This window comes from Perissodus microlepis, chromosome 2 (genome assembly GCF_051167445.1).
Source record: "Perissodus microlepis isolate ML-2025 ecotype Zambia chromosome 2, ASM5116744v1, whole genome shotgun sequence".
NCBI lineage: Eukaryota > Metazoa > Chordata > Actinopteri > Cichliformes > Cichlidae > Perissodus > Perissodus microlepis.
The window spans coordinates 28,763,156-28,782,706 of NC_140462.1; the positions used below are offsets into that span (position 1 = coordinate 28,763,156).

The window sequence follows — 19,551 nt, forward strand, 5'->3', positions numbered from 1 at the left end:
ATGTAATGAGTATGGTCACTGAATAAAAACAGGTGCACATTAGAGTGATGGCTATCTAGGCTATCTATCTTTTCTTTCTTTTTTTATTCTTTTAAGTGTGCATCATCATCATAAGTGGAACTGGGGTTGCTCCATTTGTGTCTCTCTGTGTTTGTGTAGCTATTTGGCTGTAGAGAGTGATTTTGGGTATGCAGCCTATGCAAACGTGCTTGCCTCTGGTCCACCGAAAAGCCAGCAGCACTTACTTCGGTGTTGACAGGAAGGGAATGAAAACAGAGGTTACCATGAAAAAGGAGAAACATGATAAAATATTCAGTGGTCACATAAGCAGCATTAAAAGCATTGTTTTTCACACCCAGTACATGCCAATCCAAAGATTTCTTTTGTGTGTATAGCGAATTAGGACTTTTCTGCATGCTAAACTAAATAACCAACAACAGCACAAGAACAAGGAAGAGTAACAAACAAACCATTTTTTCCAGATATTTTTGAAATTTCCCGCTGGTAAGAGTACCCACCTATCACACGTAGACAAAGGTCTTGGTTCTCGACAAAGGCTGTGTAATCGCAGCTAGTCAATTAGCATGGAGGTCTGTTGGTTCTCTCTGTTGCTGGATTCAGTAACTATAAAGGTGGATAAAAATTGAGGAAAAAGAGACCAGAGATCCACAAGGAAACCTTGCAAGTCAGTAAAGAGGTTTTGTAGAAGATTTGCTGATCTAAAATATATGATTCTGAAACAGTTAATGCAATACTTTTGCTAAACTGATTGGATTCAAGCTGAAAGTCTGCTGCTGTTAGTTTTTTAAAATCCACAGTGGTGGTTTACAGAGACAGTAATTTGTCCAAATACTTGCGGATAATACTGGATTTGTTATACGCAAAATATGTGCACATCTTGCACAGTAGCATAATTTTCATAAAACAATATTTGTCCCTATATTTGAACAACATTTGCAATTATTATAAGTGTTGAATCTCAAAATGAATTTGTTGTAATTTCTACATAAACAGTGCAAGTTTTTTCTGTATTAATTAAAAACCATGCGGGGGAAAAAAGGAGATTTGATGTTTTCATTCATAAAGAGTCTGTTTTCCTTTTGACAGTGTAGTTTGATTAATTTACAGTCCTTCAAAGCAGTGAAAGTCTTTTTTAAAAATCTATTGTAGGGGTGGGGATTCTTTGATTAGCCTCTGCTGAGCAGCTGTGATGTATACCTTTGTACACTGTTGACAAGCTGGGGAATATTTCATGTGAAGTTTAGTCATATAGTTTTAATTTGTATTTACACTATGTCCTTTGTACTCTGCAAAGTGGTTTGTGATGAATATGTCAGACAGCATTTTATGAATAAGTTGAACGTGAGTTGACTTCGGTGTTCTTTTAGATTTCATAAACACGAAGCACAGTCTATTCATGTGCTGTCAGTTGTGTTTGTAGAGGGCGACAAGATAGATGTTGAGTAGTAAACACCCCCGTCTGTATCTCCGTCCTTTTACCTGAACTGAAAATGTCCCTGTCTTGTTTAAACGTAATGCTTTTTACCCCCTGCAGAATTTCTGTATTTAACAAGTTTTCATAGTATGTGATAATTCAAGGTACACCAGAGCGTATTTTGCAGCTATTCTTGTCAGCACGTAGTGGCTTTGACCCTTGCACTTTCTACTCTGGCTGCTTTTACTGTTAAAGAGGAAATTGGATTTCACTGTTCGGTTGTCTCGTATAAGAGTTAAATGTCGAAAATGTGAATGCAAACGCTTTCTCTTGAACATAACTGTTATATATATATTTTTTATATGGCACTTAGAGATGCAGAGGTTGGCAGGGTTTCAGATCAGCAGGTTGCAGAGCTCAGCTTTTATTAAAATGGAATAGGCTTTCCCCTTTATAAATGATGTCAAGGATTTGTCCTCCGTTCCTTGTTGAGTCAGACTAGATTGAATTTATCAAACAAAACATGGGAAATTAAATTTAGGAATATATAGTCCAACCATGTAACAGTATGAAACAGAGTTATATGTTGACCTGCAGTCACACAGTGAGTAAAATGATAAAAATGGAAACATAAGAAGTGACAATGTTTTTTATTTTTTTCCCCCAAGACTTTGTCTTTGCATTTTAGTGAAAGGGCTGTGGAATGAAGTCATCGAGGTGGAAGGGAAGTCATCAATGTTTTAAACATAGTGTGTTGCTCTGCTTAAAAGGCTTGAAAAATCTCTTATGCCTCAAATAGATACTCATAAATAGTTCAAGAGTTGTTTATGCCACCAGGAGTAAAAGTGTTGTCACAATGTTGCAATTAGGATTTGGTAGGGGAAGGAAGTGCATTTCAGCAGGTGATAACACAACACCTTAACGACGCTGATGGATATAGGTCTTTGAGCAGGTCGTTACCTTTGGGGCTGACAGGAACAAGTCTTTGACGTGCCATGTGTAAAGCCGAAGATAACAATGCTGTAACAGCCTGCCTTTTTGACACCTTTTATCACCAGAAAACAATTTGTAACTGAATGGGAAACCATGCCAAATGTACTTCCAGTGTAGTTAATGCATCTGTCTCTATACACCTAGACAAATTTGTAGTTTGTGGAAGAAGGAAGACAAAAAACAAGAGAACAACTTGGTAATAAATTTTAATCTGATTCTGATATTTCAAAACCCATGAGCTTTCTAAATTGACAGTGTTCTGGTGAAAAATTGATAATTATGCACATTTACATTTTGAGCTGTATGAGCTGTTCATTATCTGCAAGAGCTGATTTTAAACATATTGATATAGTGTGTATTTTAAGTAAACCCTTAAGTAGCCTCTCACGCTAAATATAGAAGGGAGAAAATATACTTCAAGCTTCATTTTCTTATGGAGTGCATCTTTTTGCGCTGAACGTGTTTTATAGTACTGGGAATTTTTATTTACCCAGCCTTCCTTAGCTTCCTCACGAAGTTAACTCCTGGCCACTGAGAGCATAGGTGTGTCTATTGCAGGACAGGTCCTCTGACAGAGGAAGTTTAAACTGGAGACCCTCTTGACATGTAGTGAGTTATGGTCTGTTCTCGTGGACCTTCTGGAGTCCATTGTTATTGTTGTTCTGGAACAAACTGTTGTCAGAAGCCCAGACTGCCTGTGTAACCAGCCTGTTCTTTTTACCTTTTAAACTGACGTTTGTTCACTTATGAAATGTGGAGATAATCCATCGATCCATTCTCATCTACTCGTCCTTGTCAGGGTCACGGGGGCACTGGAGTCTATTCCAGCTACCAAGGGGAAGGTTACACCCTGGACAGGTCACCAATCTGCGGGGCTAACACAGATTGAAAGACTATCATTTACATTCACATTTACACCTGTGGGCAGTTTAGAGTCACCAGTTAACCAAATGAGAGATGATAAGAGATGAAATAGCCTTTATTTGTCAGTTGCAGGTCTTTTGCCCACAACCGAGATGACAGACCTTGCCGACCGTACATACAATACACAAACATCACATTGGGGAGACAGGTCAGGCTAGGTAGCGAGGAAAAAAACATCGAAATGTGTAACACAAAAGGATAATACAGGAATGCACAGATATCAACACACCATAGCACAATAACACAGACAGCAACATGGGAAAGAGTTCCAGTGTGTACATCTGATCTGGGACCGCTGCAATCTTCGACTGCGCCTCCAGCTGACCCGATGTCCACATCAGAGGGGAGGTAAGCGTAGGGAGGGTGATGCGTCAGTGAGTGCTTATCAGTATCAGTATATGTATGTGTGTGCGTGTCCATAGTTCAGCTGAGACAGTGTCCTTTGCCCTGCCAGGCTAAGTAAACAGTCTTCCAGCCAACCCTGGTGTCCATGTCACTGGACTGAGAGAGAAGCTGGAGTACCTAGAGAGAGCCCACACAAACACAAGGAGAACATGCAGAATCCACAGATGACGAAGTCGAACTCAGGACCTTCTTGCTGTGAGGCAACAGTGCTAACCACTGCGCCACCATGCTGCTTTAGTAAATCATTTAGCACCGAATGTGAAGGGGGTCGCAGTGACCAGACTTAACACCTTTTCCTGGCAGAAGATTCATTTTTGAATAAAGAGACAAGTTTGCGAGCTTAACAAACACATCAGAAATTGAGCCTGAAATGAATTTATCTGAAGTCAATCCATTGTAAGATTCAAAATTCTTTCTATTGGTTAAAGGTTCCTGACTTTAGGTGAAAATTATTCACCAGTTGTTTTAAAATGAAATCTCCGAGACTATGCATGCCTCCAGCTCAGGATGGCTGAAAATAAATCATGCTTAGTGCCATTAAATGTCCTTCTCCATAAATATGTCACAAATAATTCATTGTCAACAAATTGGTGACATTCAGGAGATCGCCGTTCCTGAGACGCTGCTAATGGTCAGACTTACATGCAACCATTGTTTGAGAAAAACGCCGGATGATGGCAGACTGGATGATGTCAGATGTTTAACCGTGAATATGTTACACCTATTCTTTGCATGACAACAGGTTGGCTAAAAATGCACTTTGCTGCTGCCGCTGCTAATGTAGACGCTTGTGCCTTCCAGTATTCGCAGCGCTCCACTTAAGAACTTGCTCACCGTCTGAGATTTCAGATAACTTATTTGCACGAAGTGTCAGTTGGTGTGAGGGAGTGTGACATTGTTTATGCGCAAGTAAAGTTTTGAGATTGTTGTAGTTGTTGTTTATTCCAATTTGCATCTCCTTTTTCTTATTCATGGGCCTTGTGGGCCAGCTAAACTCTGCACTGTGTGAGCTTAGCGCCTGGCTGTTGTTTACCACGCTTCGCTCTCTCCCTCAGGACTCGGAGCTGTTCTAATGGAATGGAAAACATCAGATACAGGTACTACAGCAACAGTTTGAGTTTACAAAGAGAATAGAAAGCATTCGCAAAAAAAAAAAAAAAAAGAGGTACAGAGATGCCTGTCCAAGGAAAAAATATGCTTCAAAACAATATTGCTTAAATGGATGTCTGTGTGTGTGTTTTTGTTTTTTGTTTGTTTGTTTGTTTGTTTGAGTCAGCATCAGGACCAGAGTTATCAGAAGCTTGAATGGCTTTACAAAGAGTGCAGGTTGTTACACTTTGGGGAAGACAATTTCCATAACACTATTGGGTTTTTTGTGGTTTTAAAGCTTGTCTTTTGGTGCCATAGCAATGCTTTGATCCATCTGCAAAGACAATCTGATTATGTTGGCCATGTCCAAGTACGTCTGTTATCCCTTTACACAGTGTTCACCTCATTATGCATGCATGGAGGGATGATGCCCTTCAAATACTGCACACTGGAGTCACATCTGTCAGGACCTTGGTGTTGCTTACACGCTCTGACTAAAGGTTAATGTTTTACCTGCACAGGGCATATTTTCATTTGGTTTTTAATGAGATAATTCTGACTAATTGTCTTTGCATCTTAAGCCATTCGCCACACTGAGATTTCAAAACACAGAACTCTATCAAACAAGGTTAAGAACAAAAGTTTATTTAGCTCCCGGAAAGATTTTAAAGGTAAATGTTGAATCAGGGATTTTTTTAATTTAATTTTTTTTTTACATTTTTGATTACTTCAATATTCAGCTGCAGTTTTGCATAAACAGCTGTTGTCAGTGCCATTCTTTCAGCATATAGCAAGCATACAGCTGGTGAACTGTTAAGTAATTTCCAAGGTGACATTAAAGCTTGTCATTTTAAACAGTCAGACTCCTTTCAGGGTCCTTTCTGTCAGAGTCAGGGTCCTTTCAGTCTGTGATGCAAACAGTAGTTCAGTCAATTGCAATGTCCAGCTGTCCACAATAGCACTAACATAACTTTAACTTAATAACTGTCGCTCATCAAACAATTTCAGAGAACTTCTCTGCAGTTTAAAGTTACTGTAATACCTGTCACTAATTGACAATTATGCAGCTGTTATCAGTGCTAAATGCTTCATTTGCATACCATGAATATATTTGAATGTAACTTAAAAGGCTAAAACATAACAGTATCCTAATATTTTAATGAATGAATAAATGACTTGCATAAAATTAACCCAAAGTTTTTCTTTAATTTAATGATATTATATTTTTCCTTTATTCTTTTCTTATGTATGTTTCAATGGTGCATACTACCAATTGTGGTCAGAAGTTTAAATGCAATTTTAATAATTTCTTTATACTGTTCTTTGTCCACCGTGAAATGATTTTACATTCGAATTTTGAATAAGTGACGTTGAAGGTTCTGTAGTGTCTTTTAACTTGATCATGCCAAGGCCTATTAACTTCTTGTTAGGAGTCATGATTTACTGCTACTGGTAGTTTCTCTGTGTCAGCATAAAAACGATTTGTTTGACAGCACTGAATATTCAGAACAATGCTAAAGGAACTCAGTGAAGATCTGAGAATGAGAATTTTAGATTTACACAAGTTATGTAGGAAGGTCTCTTGGAGTCATTTCTAATCAACTGCAGATTTGAAAATCATCAGCACAAACAATTGTACTTAACCTGTTAAGCCCCCAGTGGTTTTCTGATCTCCGCATCTCCTTCCTTTTGCACCCATCTTTGGGTGCGTGGGTGCTTAAGAGGTTAAATATATGTTATTTGTCTGTGAACGATTAACCACTCTGCCAAGGTCCCAAGGTGTTACTCTGAAATGAGAGGAAATTGGTTTGGATGTTCAGGAATAACCCAAAAACAGACAGATGTTTCAAGGAGGTGAGGCTTTTAAACCACTGTCAGTCATGATGATGTAACATGATCCAGGGCTGTTTTACTCCCAGTGGTCCTGGGAAATTGTCCAAAGTTGATGCAGTAACAAAGGAGGACTATTTCTAAATTCTTCAGCTTCATTAAAGCTTTAAGTCATTAAAGATTTTGCTGTTCAGGAAAAAGAACAATTCAAAGAAATCATTTAAGTGTTTGGAAACTTTTTGTAAACTAATGTAAACTTTTGACCCAATAAATGTTACCAAAGGGTTTTTGTTTGTTTTTTTGTTTGTTTTTGAATAATCGCCAGTTCAGAGTGTGTGTTAGTAACTCTAACCTAACAGCTCAGGCTTCAGATGCTCAGTTTCAAGCACCTAACTCTGGCTGTGAACACAGAAGCCCCACCCACATGATTTTCAAACCGTCTGTTGATAATGGGTAACCAATCAGACAAAAGCTAGTTTAAATGGAGTGCAAAAAGAGCTAAATGGTTTGTTTCAAACAGAAGATAAACTTGAGGGCTGCATTAAAGCCTCAATTTAAGATAAATAGGAATTATGTTGAGCTGTGGCTCATGAAAAGCTGCTTAAGTAGAAAGCAACAATGAAAAAGATGGAACTGAAAGTGAGGATAATGGGTCTCCTTTAGTGGAGAACAAAGATGGATTAATTATAAGGCTTAGCTGAGTCAGATGTTTTAGATCAAGAACGTGGGTTGAAAAAAACGTTGAAACCCCCCCCCCAGTGTTTTAGTTTTACATTTTTCCTAAAATTCTTTGTACCTTGCTTTCTTTATGATGAAGACAGCTAACAAATATTATAAATCTCACAAAGGCATTGTTTCCCAGCATGTTTGACATGATCATCAAAGGAAGCTACTTGATATAGGGCGTCTAAGATCCCTTTGCTTTTTCTTATAAACCTCATGTTGCTGCACTGTTTTGTTGCAGTCTGCATAAATATACTTTCAGTTCTCGAAGCTATGCAAAAATGATCTCTGTTGGGGAGTATGTTAATGACAATTTCTGGGTTCTGACCTGCTGACTTTGGCCTTTTTGTTCTACTTTCTGCTAAAGAATTTGTGCTCACTGGTTTTGCTTAGTCAGCCTTGGCTGTGTTGACTTCACAAATATTATATAATTTCTCTGCTATCCAGCCTCATTCTAACTGCAGTTAAAAAAAAGAAGAAGGAAATTCCAGTGAGCCAGCTGACAGGAACGACTCTTTCAAACTCAAAAATTGTCGCTAAAAACTTTTATTAGCATGTGACTTTTATATAATTTCCAGTCTGCTATCACCACTCACACATCATCACTATTCAGTCCACCCATATGTCAGTATCCACAGTGTCTCAAAGTGTTATTGAGTCCTCTAGCAAAACTTGCATGGTGTGGGAGTCTGTTTGATTTTTTCAGTTTCTTTTGTTTTCTTCTTGTTTTTAGTGTAGTAGATGCATGGAAAGAAAAGAATACCACCTAAGCTGAGGTATTGTAGCAGAAGTTGTGGTGTGTTTACAAATGACAGTTCATGTCATAGCACGTTACAATAAAAATATTGTACTACTCCGTGATAAAACAATAAGCAGAGGAGAAACAAATTGACTGGCTGCTCTGAAAAGAAGCATCAGCTGCAATGAAGTTTCACAGAGCGAGACTCATGCATTATATTTCAAGTAAACAGATTGTATTCAGCCACTGGTAGAACATGATCTATAATCTCAGTGGGTGTATACAAGACAAGTTACATTTCTACCCTAAGGGTCACATTGAAGATTTGGCATCATGGATTTCTGTCCACGTTTTGAAAAACAATAGGTCATCAATAAAGGAATTGCTGTGTACGATCCCTCATTTGTCTCTGTTGTCAGCTGATGGCCAGACAGTTGGATGTGCATACTGATAACAGATGACTCTGCCCTTCGCTGACCCTGCTGGTGACGGAGGATGCCTCGCTGTGCGACACAAATTCACTGAATAATCATTACGCCAGTGCACCGCGGGGAATTAATAAACTAGCAAATTGACTGGCTCCAATCAGGTCACAGTGTACACACTTATATCCCGTCTAAATCCTCTGTGACGGATAGAGCATAATGCGGGGCTATGTGTGGGGGGATTGTTTGGGATATGAATGAGGCGCACCACTTTAAGTCATTTTGTTTACCCTGACGTGTGACTGCTAAAACTGAAGGCAGATATTCATGAAGGCTTCTGATTGAAAGCCTCAAAAGTGAAACTGTAGAAGTCTTTCAGCTGATTCTTCTGATGTTCTAGGAAGCTTTGAAATTATGCAGTATGTTTTTTTTTAAACATCTCTAGACTCATTGTCTTTAAATACATATAATTATACAAACTATTATCATAAAAACAAAAGCCTGAAACTATTGTGATTTCCGCTCTTATCCATCTCTGTAGAAAGAGACTTTGCAAAAGTAAAAGTTGTTTTTAATAAATGGAAGAATAAAGTGATGCTAACGACAAAGAATGTAATGGATCCAGTCTCAGAAGCAAAGCTATTTCTTTAATGCATTTCTATAACCATCTGCTGCGGTTGTCTGTGAATAGATGGTGTTGATCTTGGTTTCTCTGTGAATGAATCGAGCACTATACTGTCCCGCTCAAAGCTAAATATATCATAGATTGTAATTAATGCAGTGAAGCACCTCTCTGTAGTCAATATTTATTGGTTGGTAGTAAACAGCTTGTGTGCAGTGTGAGTAAAATTTGTGCATGCTGGTCTGCTTACACCTTATTTTGTTATTTTTCTATTTTACATGACAGTTTTCTAGTTAAGTTGGGCATCCTTATGTAGAGGAAATTAAGTGAAACTTTGTGATCTACGAGTTGTGATCGTGTGCAGCTAATTTGCATTGGGTAATATGGTTCTGAGTAAATGAAATGCCTAATGCAGTATGTTCACTGGCAACTTGCCAAAATAGCTATGTAAGAAATAATCTTGCTTTAGGAGTGGATAATGGGAAGGAAAATAAAAATGCATTGACATTATATATTTTTTAGATATTCGTGCTCTGCAGTGACAGTGATCGGAGAGGAAATTACATTATGTGAACATTACCAGTAGAAGCCTAGTTGTTACGATAATTCTCAGGCAAAGTAGACAAAATGTAGCTCTTATTTTAATATTTAATCTACTTTTTTAATAATGCTTTGGAAGATTAATAGAGTTGATAGCTAAATATGGGTTAGAAGTCAGTTCGAGTATAGGTATGTACTAAAATCTACTCTTAAACATGAACTGGAACTAAAGTGGTAAAGACTGTAGTATTGCTAAACACCAACATTTTTGTTTTCTTTGTGTTGTTCTTGATAGCTATCATGCATTCTCATTATTCCCAATACAGAAAAGAGTGTATGTAAGGCGGGGTGAGTGTCTTTCTCGACAGCAAAGAAATGCTTTGGATGCTGTCATTGACTTTTATCTCTTCTGAAACATCAATCTGCTTCACAGCTAAGTCATTTCAGCTGGTTGTAAGCCAAACTTTATCAAATGCTATAGTCACAAAACAGTAGCCGGAGACCATTGCATGGCCAATATTATAATGACTCTGTGCAATGAACTTACGATCTTGTCCTTTTAGAAAGGGTTGCTATGAAGATGGGCATCAGAGTCTGTGACAACTTGCCATGAGTTGCCATATTAAAAGTTACTTTGATGATAGATTGTGATATAATGACAATAAGGTGTAATCAGTCATCTGTGTATGATTGGGGTCCTGTTGTACTGTCTGCATCCAGAAATTCTCATTAACTACATAGATTCAGAGTCTAGCCAAAACCTCATAGATCTGAAACAGAAAAAAAATCTCCTTAATAGCAACGTAGTTGTTAGGGAATTTAATAAAAGTATCACATTGATGATCAACAACCTTGCTTTTATATAGCAATTAAACCAGAGTACAACCAGTTGACAACTGGTTGTACTCATTCTGCACTCATTGGTGCAGAATGACGTAAATCGATTGCAGCATGTTGGCATTCTGCCATCTGTCCGCATTTATCAATTTGATGGAATTGTTTGCAGACTTTCATCAGACTTTAAGTGACCACAATCAGTTTTAGCTCAACTGCAATTTTTAGGTTGCCTCCTGCTTTTGACCTGTGCAATCACCTTGCAATTGAAATTGGTTGCTCAGAGGATGAGGATGTTGCAGTCTCAATATCTGGGGGAAGAGTTGGTTGCTGCAACTACTTGGTCATTGAATGTGAAATTTTTTCTTTTTTTTTTGTGGGGTTTCCTATGAGTTGCAGTGAGGTTACTGTCTTATTTTTATTTGAGTAGGACTGAGCCAAAAAACAAAATTGCCTCAAATGAAAATTAGATGTAGTTTTAAAAACTATGATTAAAAACCCACAACACGAGCAGACTGTCAGAATTTAAAAATGTTTCTATCGATCACATAAAACATTTTTAAAAAATGTCATCTGTTATGAGAATAATTTCCATTTAATTTCATGTTGAATATTTGAGGAATTTCTCCAGCTCTCTGATAAAGCTGGAGAAAATAGAAAATAAATTAACTACGAAAAAGGAAGATACAGCTTGTTGTGACACATAGTCTCTTATAGTGTAAGGGCCTCGATAGGGAAGTACATCAATCAAACAACTGTATCGCTATTGTCTATTCTGTATTGTGTGTGTGTTTGTGTGTTTTCATAGTCATAAAGCCAGTTCCACCTCTTTAATATGCACAAGGCATGTTGCGATTGTGTTCATTAAAACAGAATTCATGACACTCCTCCATAAGGCTGTTTGCCATGGTGGGCTTTCATTCATTAACACCAGTTGGTGGTCTGTATGAAGGTGTGTGTGTGTTTAAATATGTATGTGTTCTTTTTATTTATTTATCTTTGTTTTTTTATTTTATCTTTTATTACAGCCTTTATGATGTCCTTTTTGTCATGTGAAAAAAAAGGTTGAACTATATTTGCAGGGTAGTGTTATTACTTTGGTAGTTTTTAAATAAGGGTACACTAAGGCCTATAAACACAGTGACCTTTTCTCTATTGGAGTAGGTAGTGGACAAAGCTATAATCATTTTCCGTGTAGTCATTGCCTGACTTCCCTTACGTTCATCAGGGTGCAGCCTTGAGAGGTATGATTGAGGTTATTTTTTTCATTTTTTTCCCTTCTGCGCTCAACATACCCCTCCGCCTCTTGTGGACTATTCCAAAGGGCAATCTAAGAGCGGGCAGGCTGCTATTAGAAAGCCAATATATTTGATATGGTTCATGGGTTACTGTACGGACTGATCTGTGGCCTGTCAAGTCGTGTTAGTGTTCATACAGGTTGAAAAGGCAGACCACAGAGAAAATCACACTAATCTTGCTCTCATAAAACCCCTTGTAAATGAAGTCATCCTCACAAATCACACAGCTTTATGATTTTATTTATGTTTGCTGCTGAATCACCATATAAGCTGTGATGTTTGGCTCTCTTATTACGTCTTTTCCTCCTTTTTTTCCCTCCTCCACACAGTGGTCAGAGATCAGGGTTTGTTGCAGAACTGCAACCTTATAGTCTTCCAGAAATAAATCTGTTACTCAAGGACACCTTTCACACATATGGTTTTTGGTTATTTTTTCATTTTAAATCCTCAATTCCTTAACCCTAGAATTCAATGAATACTGAATGACATTGTAGCCCTTGCTATTTTAAGGGTCACTTTATTTGAAAATACATTGGTTACTGCAAAATACAAGCTGCTCCATCTCTTCTGGTCATTCAGTTCCCACTTGCAGCAAGGTGGAGGTACTGCACATGTACACTGAGGGGCACATTGACCTTGTAAACAAACCCTCTCCTTGTGGTTTCCAATCAAAGTTATTATAGTTTTGTATTTTTCATGAGTTTTTATTCATATTTAATTTCAAATTTTTGTCTTTCAATCCATTTTTAATTTGTTAGTTTCAAGAGTGGGTCCATTTAATATTTATTGTTTGAAATATTTAGTTTTAGTTAGTTTAGTTTAAGCTTTCAATTTATTATGATATGGTTAGTGTTTGGCATGGCAAAATGTTTTACGTTCAGACAAACACTGATGCCTTAACGTACTGGACTTGTAAAAGTCATGCTTGTATTTTGTGCATAAAAATAATTTTCAGACTCACCTCTTCTTAATGCAGCCATTGACATGCTCATCTGTAATGGCTTTCACAGTACAAAAACTTGTCCCGTAAACATGTCAAGTGCCAGTAAACATCTGGACCAAAGCCTCCATATCCTTGTTCTGTTGCCACATTTGATCAAACTGACAAAACCTAAAGCTAACAAGAGTTTGTCTGCATTTTAGTTCATTTTAGGAACACAACAATGTATCAGTGCTTTTTTGTTAAAATCTAGTTTTCTTTGGGTTTTTTTACCATTTAAGTTTAGTTTAGTTTTAAGTATACTGACCTTGTTTCTAACCTTGGTTGTCAACTTAATTGGTAGTGAGCTGTTAATTCATTTAGGGACTTTTTCTTAAACAGTTCATAATTTATTTTAAAAGATCCAAATGGTTAGAAAAATATAATGAATACCAACAAAAATAATACTGGAAAAGTTTATATATTGATTAATTATGACATTATCACTAGTCTATATCTTGTAGGAAATAATCGCTGCGATTGAGATGAAACACCAGGTTTTTAAAAGATGTTCTCATGGGTACCATGGTTTTGTTCTACAGAACAAAATGATATTTAGAAATGAAATAATAATACTGTGTCACATATTATACTATTGTGAATGACTCTCATTGTTCCTGTTCCTGTTCTTTTGCACAGTTATAGTTACATTCTCTCTTGAACCTCTGTGCACATGTATGTTGAGTTTTGCCTAAGAAGGGAGCACACAGTGAAAATTTCCCATTATGATAACCTTAAATCAAAAATTTGAAACGAGTTTGTGTAAAGGATATTGATCTTTGTCAGGTAGCTCTTGCACTTTTGCCAATGTTAGATGTTAGCTTAGATAGGCCACGCTGAAAAAGGTTTAGCCTAGGTAGTAGACCAAGATCATAGAAACCATCAAAAGACCATAGAAATTCTGTAGCTTGTATTGACGACAATGAAAATATTCATTAGTGAAGCAAAGACGGTGAATCCCAAATCCCCCCCCCCCCCAATCCTGAGTCAAGCAATTGAAATATCATCAAATGGGAGTGCATGATATTGCTGATTGACTTGTGACTTGGTGGTAAATTATCTATGCATCGGAGCCTGGACTGTCTAATAGCTACAAGGTTATGGGTGTTGAGCAGATCACCTCATGATGGCTTGGTTTGAAATTTAAGAGAATTGCTGTCATGTGCTACCATTTAATTGTACATAAATAAAAGTTATAGAACTGCACTCTTTTCTTGTCACATAGGCTTATAAAATATTTGAAACCTCAAAGCAGACAAGTGGAATAAAAGAGCTGCTGGATCCATTCACCATAAGGGTGGAGTCTTTGAACTACTAAAGTTAACTGCTTGATTGACTGATTGATTGTTATTGTAAATATGCTTGTCTAGTTAATCATTTTCTTTCATCAGTCCACTCAGTGGGAGGTTTTCAGGACACACAGGTGTAAATATGAAATAAAAAAAAGAAATGTATTTCTTTGCTTTTTCCTGCTGTGAATGGTTTACAGTGAACTTGACTTGCATAATTTATGGATCTCACTGACACTTTGAGTTGAGAAAAACACCTTCCTGTATTGATGGGAATTCCCCGAGGGGCTAGGGGACAGGGAAAAAGCCTGAATTAGAACCAGCCCTTGACAGGAGCCTAAATCCAGGCCTTCGATTTGTTTCTGGCAGGAACCTGTTTAGATCACGAGTTAAAGTCAGACAAAAGTGTAATGCTCTACGCCCCATTGTGTGTTTTCTAGGCTTTATGGGGCACAACAGCTATCCGGGTCCATGTGAACACAAGTACTGTGGCTTGGGACGCCATTGTGTGGTCAATCATGAGACCGAACAAGGGGAGTGCAAGTGCTTGGATCACTGCAAACCACACTACAAGCCGGTGTGCGGTTCAGATGGGAAACTCTACCAGAACCATTGTGAGCTCCACCGAACCTCATGCATCAGAGGACACAGGATTACCATCATGCACAGTGAAGAGTGCTTCTACAAAGGTAAGAAGCTTTGAGACATATTTCTCATGACAGATGTGTTATCTAGTCCACCTTGTACCTTTAGTAATGAACAGTATATGAAGTCAAAATGGCCCCGTCACTTGCAGGATTTAACATATTTAAGTTGCCATTAGAAATACCTTTGGATACACCCACTGCTTATTGTAACAATGTTTTACATCAGTAAAAAGTCCTGATTTGAGCAAATCTTCTTTAAGCAAATCTGTTCACTTGACAGTCATCTTGGTAATACTTCTGAGAGGTTATTTGGGCAATGTTTTTTTAAAGGCAGTGCTTAAATATGGTGGTTACCTGGCGATAAAAACTGCATGTGTAGGAAACGTCCAGCAAAACTTTACACTTTATGTCTCTATCTTTGCTGTTGTGAAATTCCATCCATCCATTTTCTTTCGCTTATCCGGGGCCGGGTCACGGGGGGCAGCAGCCCAAGCAGAGAAGCCCAGACCTCCCTCTCCCCAGCCACCTCCTCCAGCTTATCCGGCAGAACACCAAGGTGTTCCCAGGCCAATCGAGAGATATAATCTCTCCAGCGTGTCCTGGGTCTCCTCCCGGTGGGACATGGCCAGAAAACCTTGCCCAGGAGACGCCCAGGGGGCATCCTTGTCAGATGCCCGAACCACCTCAACTGGCTCCTTTCGATGTGGAGGAACAGCGGCTCTACTCTGAGCCCCTCCCGGATGGCTGAACTTCTCACCCTATCTCTAAGGGAGAGGCCAGCCACCCTTTGGAGGAAACCCATTTCCGCCGCTTGTATTCACGATCTCGTTCTTTCGGTCACGACCCACAGCTCGTGACCATAGGTGAGGGTAGGCGTAGACCGACCGGTAAATTGAGAGCTTCACTTTTACACTCAGCTCTCTCTTCACCACAACAGACCGGTACAGCGTCCGCATCACTGCAGCCGCCGCACCAATCCGTCTGTCGATCTCCCGCTCCCTTCTCCCATTACTGAACAAAACCCCGAGATACTTAAACTCCTCCACTTGGGGCGGGGTCTCATCCCAGACCCGGAGTGGAAATTTCCACATAGATTTCAACTGATGATTTTATGGGGTATTACAACATATAGAAATTTGTTGTTGTCGTTAATATGTTCTTTCTCACAAAAATTGACTGTGAGTCAGAGCCTGTTTAACGATCCATGGTTGGTGTAGGTAAAAATGTACACAGTAAAGCAGTTATCCAGTATGGCATCTGCATTTTCATCTTGTCATAGAGAAAATAATGATGTTGTTGAATTCATGTGGGAGTTTTATACAAGCAAACATCAAAAGCAGCATAGTAATTAGCAAGATATCAGCAGAACAGTTATGGTTGTGAAAAAGATGCATGCTTTGCTTCACATTTAGATATGTCATGTCAAAATTCAAGCAGATGATCTTAAAAAAAATCTGCCTGAATAACCAAATCAAAATTAACACATTACTGAACATGCAGACATCCATGACATTTTATTTACATTTACACTACTATTAATACCGCATAGTGAAAGCAGCTTAACAAAGAGGACGCTACCTGAAACCAGTCATATAGCTCTCTCTGGTTTGCAAAGCACACTTTGGAGGTAGGAGCAGGTGGTAGTGCTGTTGTGTTCATATTTCCCCAGAGAAGGCTGACTGCATTCTACCATTGATTGTATAAACATACCAATTATTCTTAGTCCCCGGAAACAGGCTCTTCTCCCTTCGCAATGCTAGACATCACTGAAGTAAAAGCTCCTGACGCTCTGCACCTTTTCCTTTCAGGTCAAAGGGGATTGATGAAAAATCCTCACATACAGCATATGCATAATATTCATGAGAGACTGCATCTGCATTGATTTGACAGGGTTTCTCCACATACTTGTTAACTTTGAAAAGTAACTTCATAAGAGACTAGGAATGGTGCTTGGATCTATATAGTGTCGCACATGAAACTCTCTGCGGTCCTCCTTACAGAGAGTTTTGAGGACAACATTCTCGGGATGTAAAACCAAAATAAACCAAAACAAAAACAAACAGCACATCCTCCTTACCCAAGTATGCCTTCTTCCACTACTGAAATGTTCAATTTAAATATAAACAAAGCCTCAGTGCAGGTAGGAAAACAAGCATTTACATCAATTCCCTTTACAATACAAGAGCCGGCATACAAACCATCGTAAAACTGCAGCCTCATGACTTGGAATACGTTAAGGGAGCAAAAAAGCGATGCAGGTAAGGCAGTGTTAACACTTGAGCATGCATTTCATCCTAAAAACACAAAACGGCATCTAGATCAATGATCCTCCTGTGAGTGACTGTCCTAACTAGCTTGCCACATGTGCCCTGTCCTGTCAAGCTATCCCCTCCCCACCCATCAGCATCTGTTCGGAATGCAGAGTGGGATATTTGACCAGTGTCAGGTGATCAATATCAGATCAACAAGAGCCAAAAGAAGGGGGGGAAACACAGGCTCTTTTTTCTTCTTCTTTTTTTAACATTGCATCCTTTGTTCAGTCCGGATAGTTTTTCTTTCTGCTATGACTGATATGTAATCAATTTCTCATCGGATGAAAGCTCCAGGGAGAGGACACAGGAGCCTGTTGGAGCGATTAGTAATCACAGTATTTTTTTTCTCCTCTGCACTTTAAAATATTTAGAAATTAAACCATAAATTATATTTTTAAAAATTGTTTGTGATTTTAAACTTTACATTGGAAAACAGAGCGATTGCTTAAATGTTACACAGCTTCAGGGAATTTGTTCTTTGTTGCAAGTACAAAAGGCAGCATAGCAGCGAGAGGAAAGGAATAATTGAGCAAATGTAATAGGGCTTACAGCCAGATCTAGATGTAATTATGATTCAGGGATTATTAGTGGGTAAAACAGAATGTGCCCTCAATGGCATGTTAAATATGTTACTTGATTATTTGTCCTCCAGGTAATGGGTCCAATTTATGTAGCAATAGGAAGATATATACTCATTATCATAGCATAATAATGACTTTTCCTCCCTCTTTCAGCATTAGTTGCCTCTAAAGCACTTGCTTTGAGACTGTGGACTGATTCTTTTGGTGCTGTGACATAAAACAGCAGTTTCGAAATTTAAAAAAGAACAGTCATCAACTTGTCGGTTGACTAACAATTAACCAATCAGAACCATGAGTGAGATTAAAGCTGTATTTAAGCTTTCATTAGTAGAGGGTCAAGTTGTGCTCTGTCACAGGGATGATTTACAGTGGGGCAAAAAAGTATTTAGTCAGCCACCGATTGTGCAAGTTCCCCCACCTAAAATGATGACAGAGGTCAGTAATTTGCACCAGAGGTACACTTCAACTGTGAGAGACAGAATGTGAAAAAAAAAAATCCATGAATCCACATGGTAGGATTTGTAAAGAATTTATTCGTAAATCAGGGTGGAAAATAAGTATTTGGTCAATAACAAAAATACAACTCAATACTTTGTAACATAACCTTTGTTGGCAATAACAGAGGTCAAACGTTTACTATAGGTCTTTACCAGGTTTGCACACACAGTAGCTGGTATTTTGGCCCATTCCTCCATGCAGATCTTCTCGAGGGCAGTGATGTTTTGGGGCTGTTGCCGAGCAACACGGACTTTCAACTCCCGCCACAGATTTTCTATGGGGTTGAGGTCTGGAGACTGGCTAGGCCACTCCAGGACTTTCAAATGCTTCTTACGGAGCCACTCCTTTGTTGCCCGGGCGGTGTGTTTTGGATCATTGTCATGTTGGAAGACCCAGCCTCGTTTCATCTTCAAAGTTCTCACTGATGGAAGGAGGTTTTGGCTCAAAATCTCATGATACATGGCCCCATTCATTCTGTCCTTAACACGGATCAGTCGTCCTGTCCCCTTGGCAGAAAAACAGCCCCATAGCATGATGTTTCCACCCCCATGCTTCACAGTAGGTATGGTGTTCTTGGGATGCAACTCAGTATTCTTCTTCCTCCAAACACGACGAGTTGAGTTTATACCAAAAAGTTATACTTTGGTTTCATCTGACCACATGACATTCTCCCAATCCTCTGCTGTATCATCCATGTGCTCTCTGGCAAACTTCAGACGGGCCTGGACATGCACTGGCTTCAGCAGCGGAACACGTCTGGTACTGCGGGATTTGATTCCCTGCCGTTGTAGTGTGTTACTGATGGTGGCCTTTGTTACTGTGGTCCCAGCTCTCTGCAGGTCATTCACCAGGTCCCCCCGTGTGGTTCTGGGATCTTTGCTCACCGTTCTCATGATCATTTTGACCCCACGGGATGAGATCTTGCGTGGAGCCCCAGATCGAGGGAGATTATCAGTGGTCTTGTATGTCTTCCATTTTCTGATGATTGCTCCCACAGTTGATTTTTTCACACCAAGCTGCTTGCCTATTGTAGATTCACTCTTCCCAGTCTGGTGCAGGTCTACAATACTTTTCCTGGTGTCCTTCGAAAGCTCTTTGGTCTTGGCCATGGCGGAGTTTGGAGTCTGACTGTTTGAGGCTGTGGACAGGTGTCTTTTATACAGATGATGAGTTCAAACAGGTGCCATTCATACAGGTAACGAGTGGGGGACAGAAAAGCTTCTTACAGAAGACGTTACAGGTCTGTGAGAGCCAGAGATTTTCCTTGTTTGAGGTGACCAAATACTTATTTTCCACCCTGATTTACGAATAAATTCTTTACAAATCCTACCATGTGGATTCATGGATTTTTTTTTTTCACATTCTGTCTCTCACAGTTGGAGTGTACC

The 19,551-nt window shown here is 38.9% G+C and overlaps 1 protein-coding gene across 3 annotated transcripts in view; it reads left to right on the forward strand.

Annotated features, from left to right (window-relative positions):
- fstl5 (follistatin-like 5) overlaps positions 1-19,551 on the forward strand; it is a 201,345-nt gene that overhangs the window by 51,987 nt on the left and 129,807 nt on the right. For all 3 annotated transcript variants that reach the window (XM_084954596.1, XM_084954604.1, XM_084954614.1), the window contains exon 4: positions 14,566-14,814. In XM_084954596.1, coding sequence (XP_084810722.1) covers positions 14,566-14,814 — 249 coding nt within the window. The remainder of the gene's footprint in view (positions 1-14,565; positions 14,815-19,551) is intronic.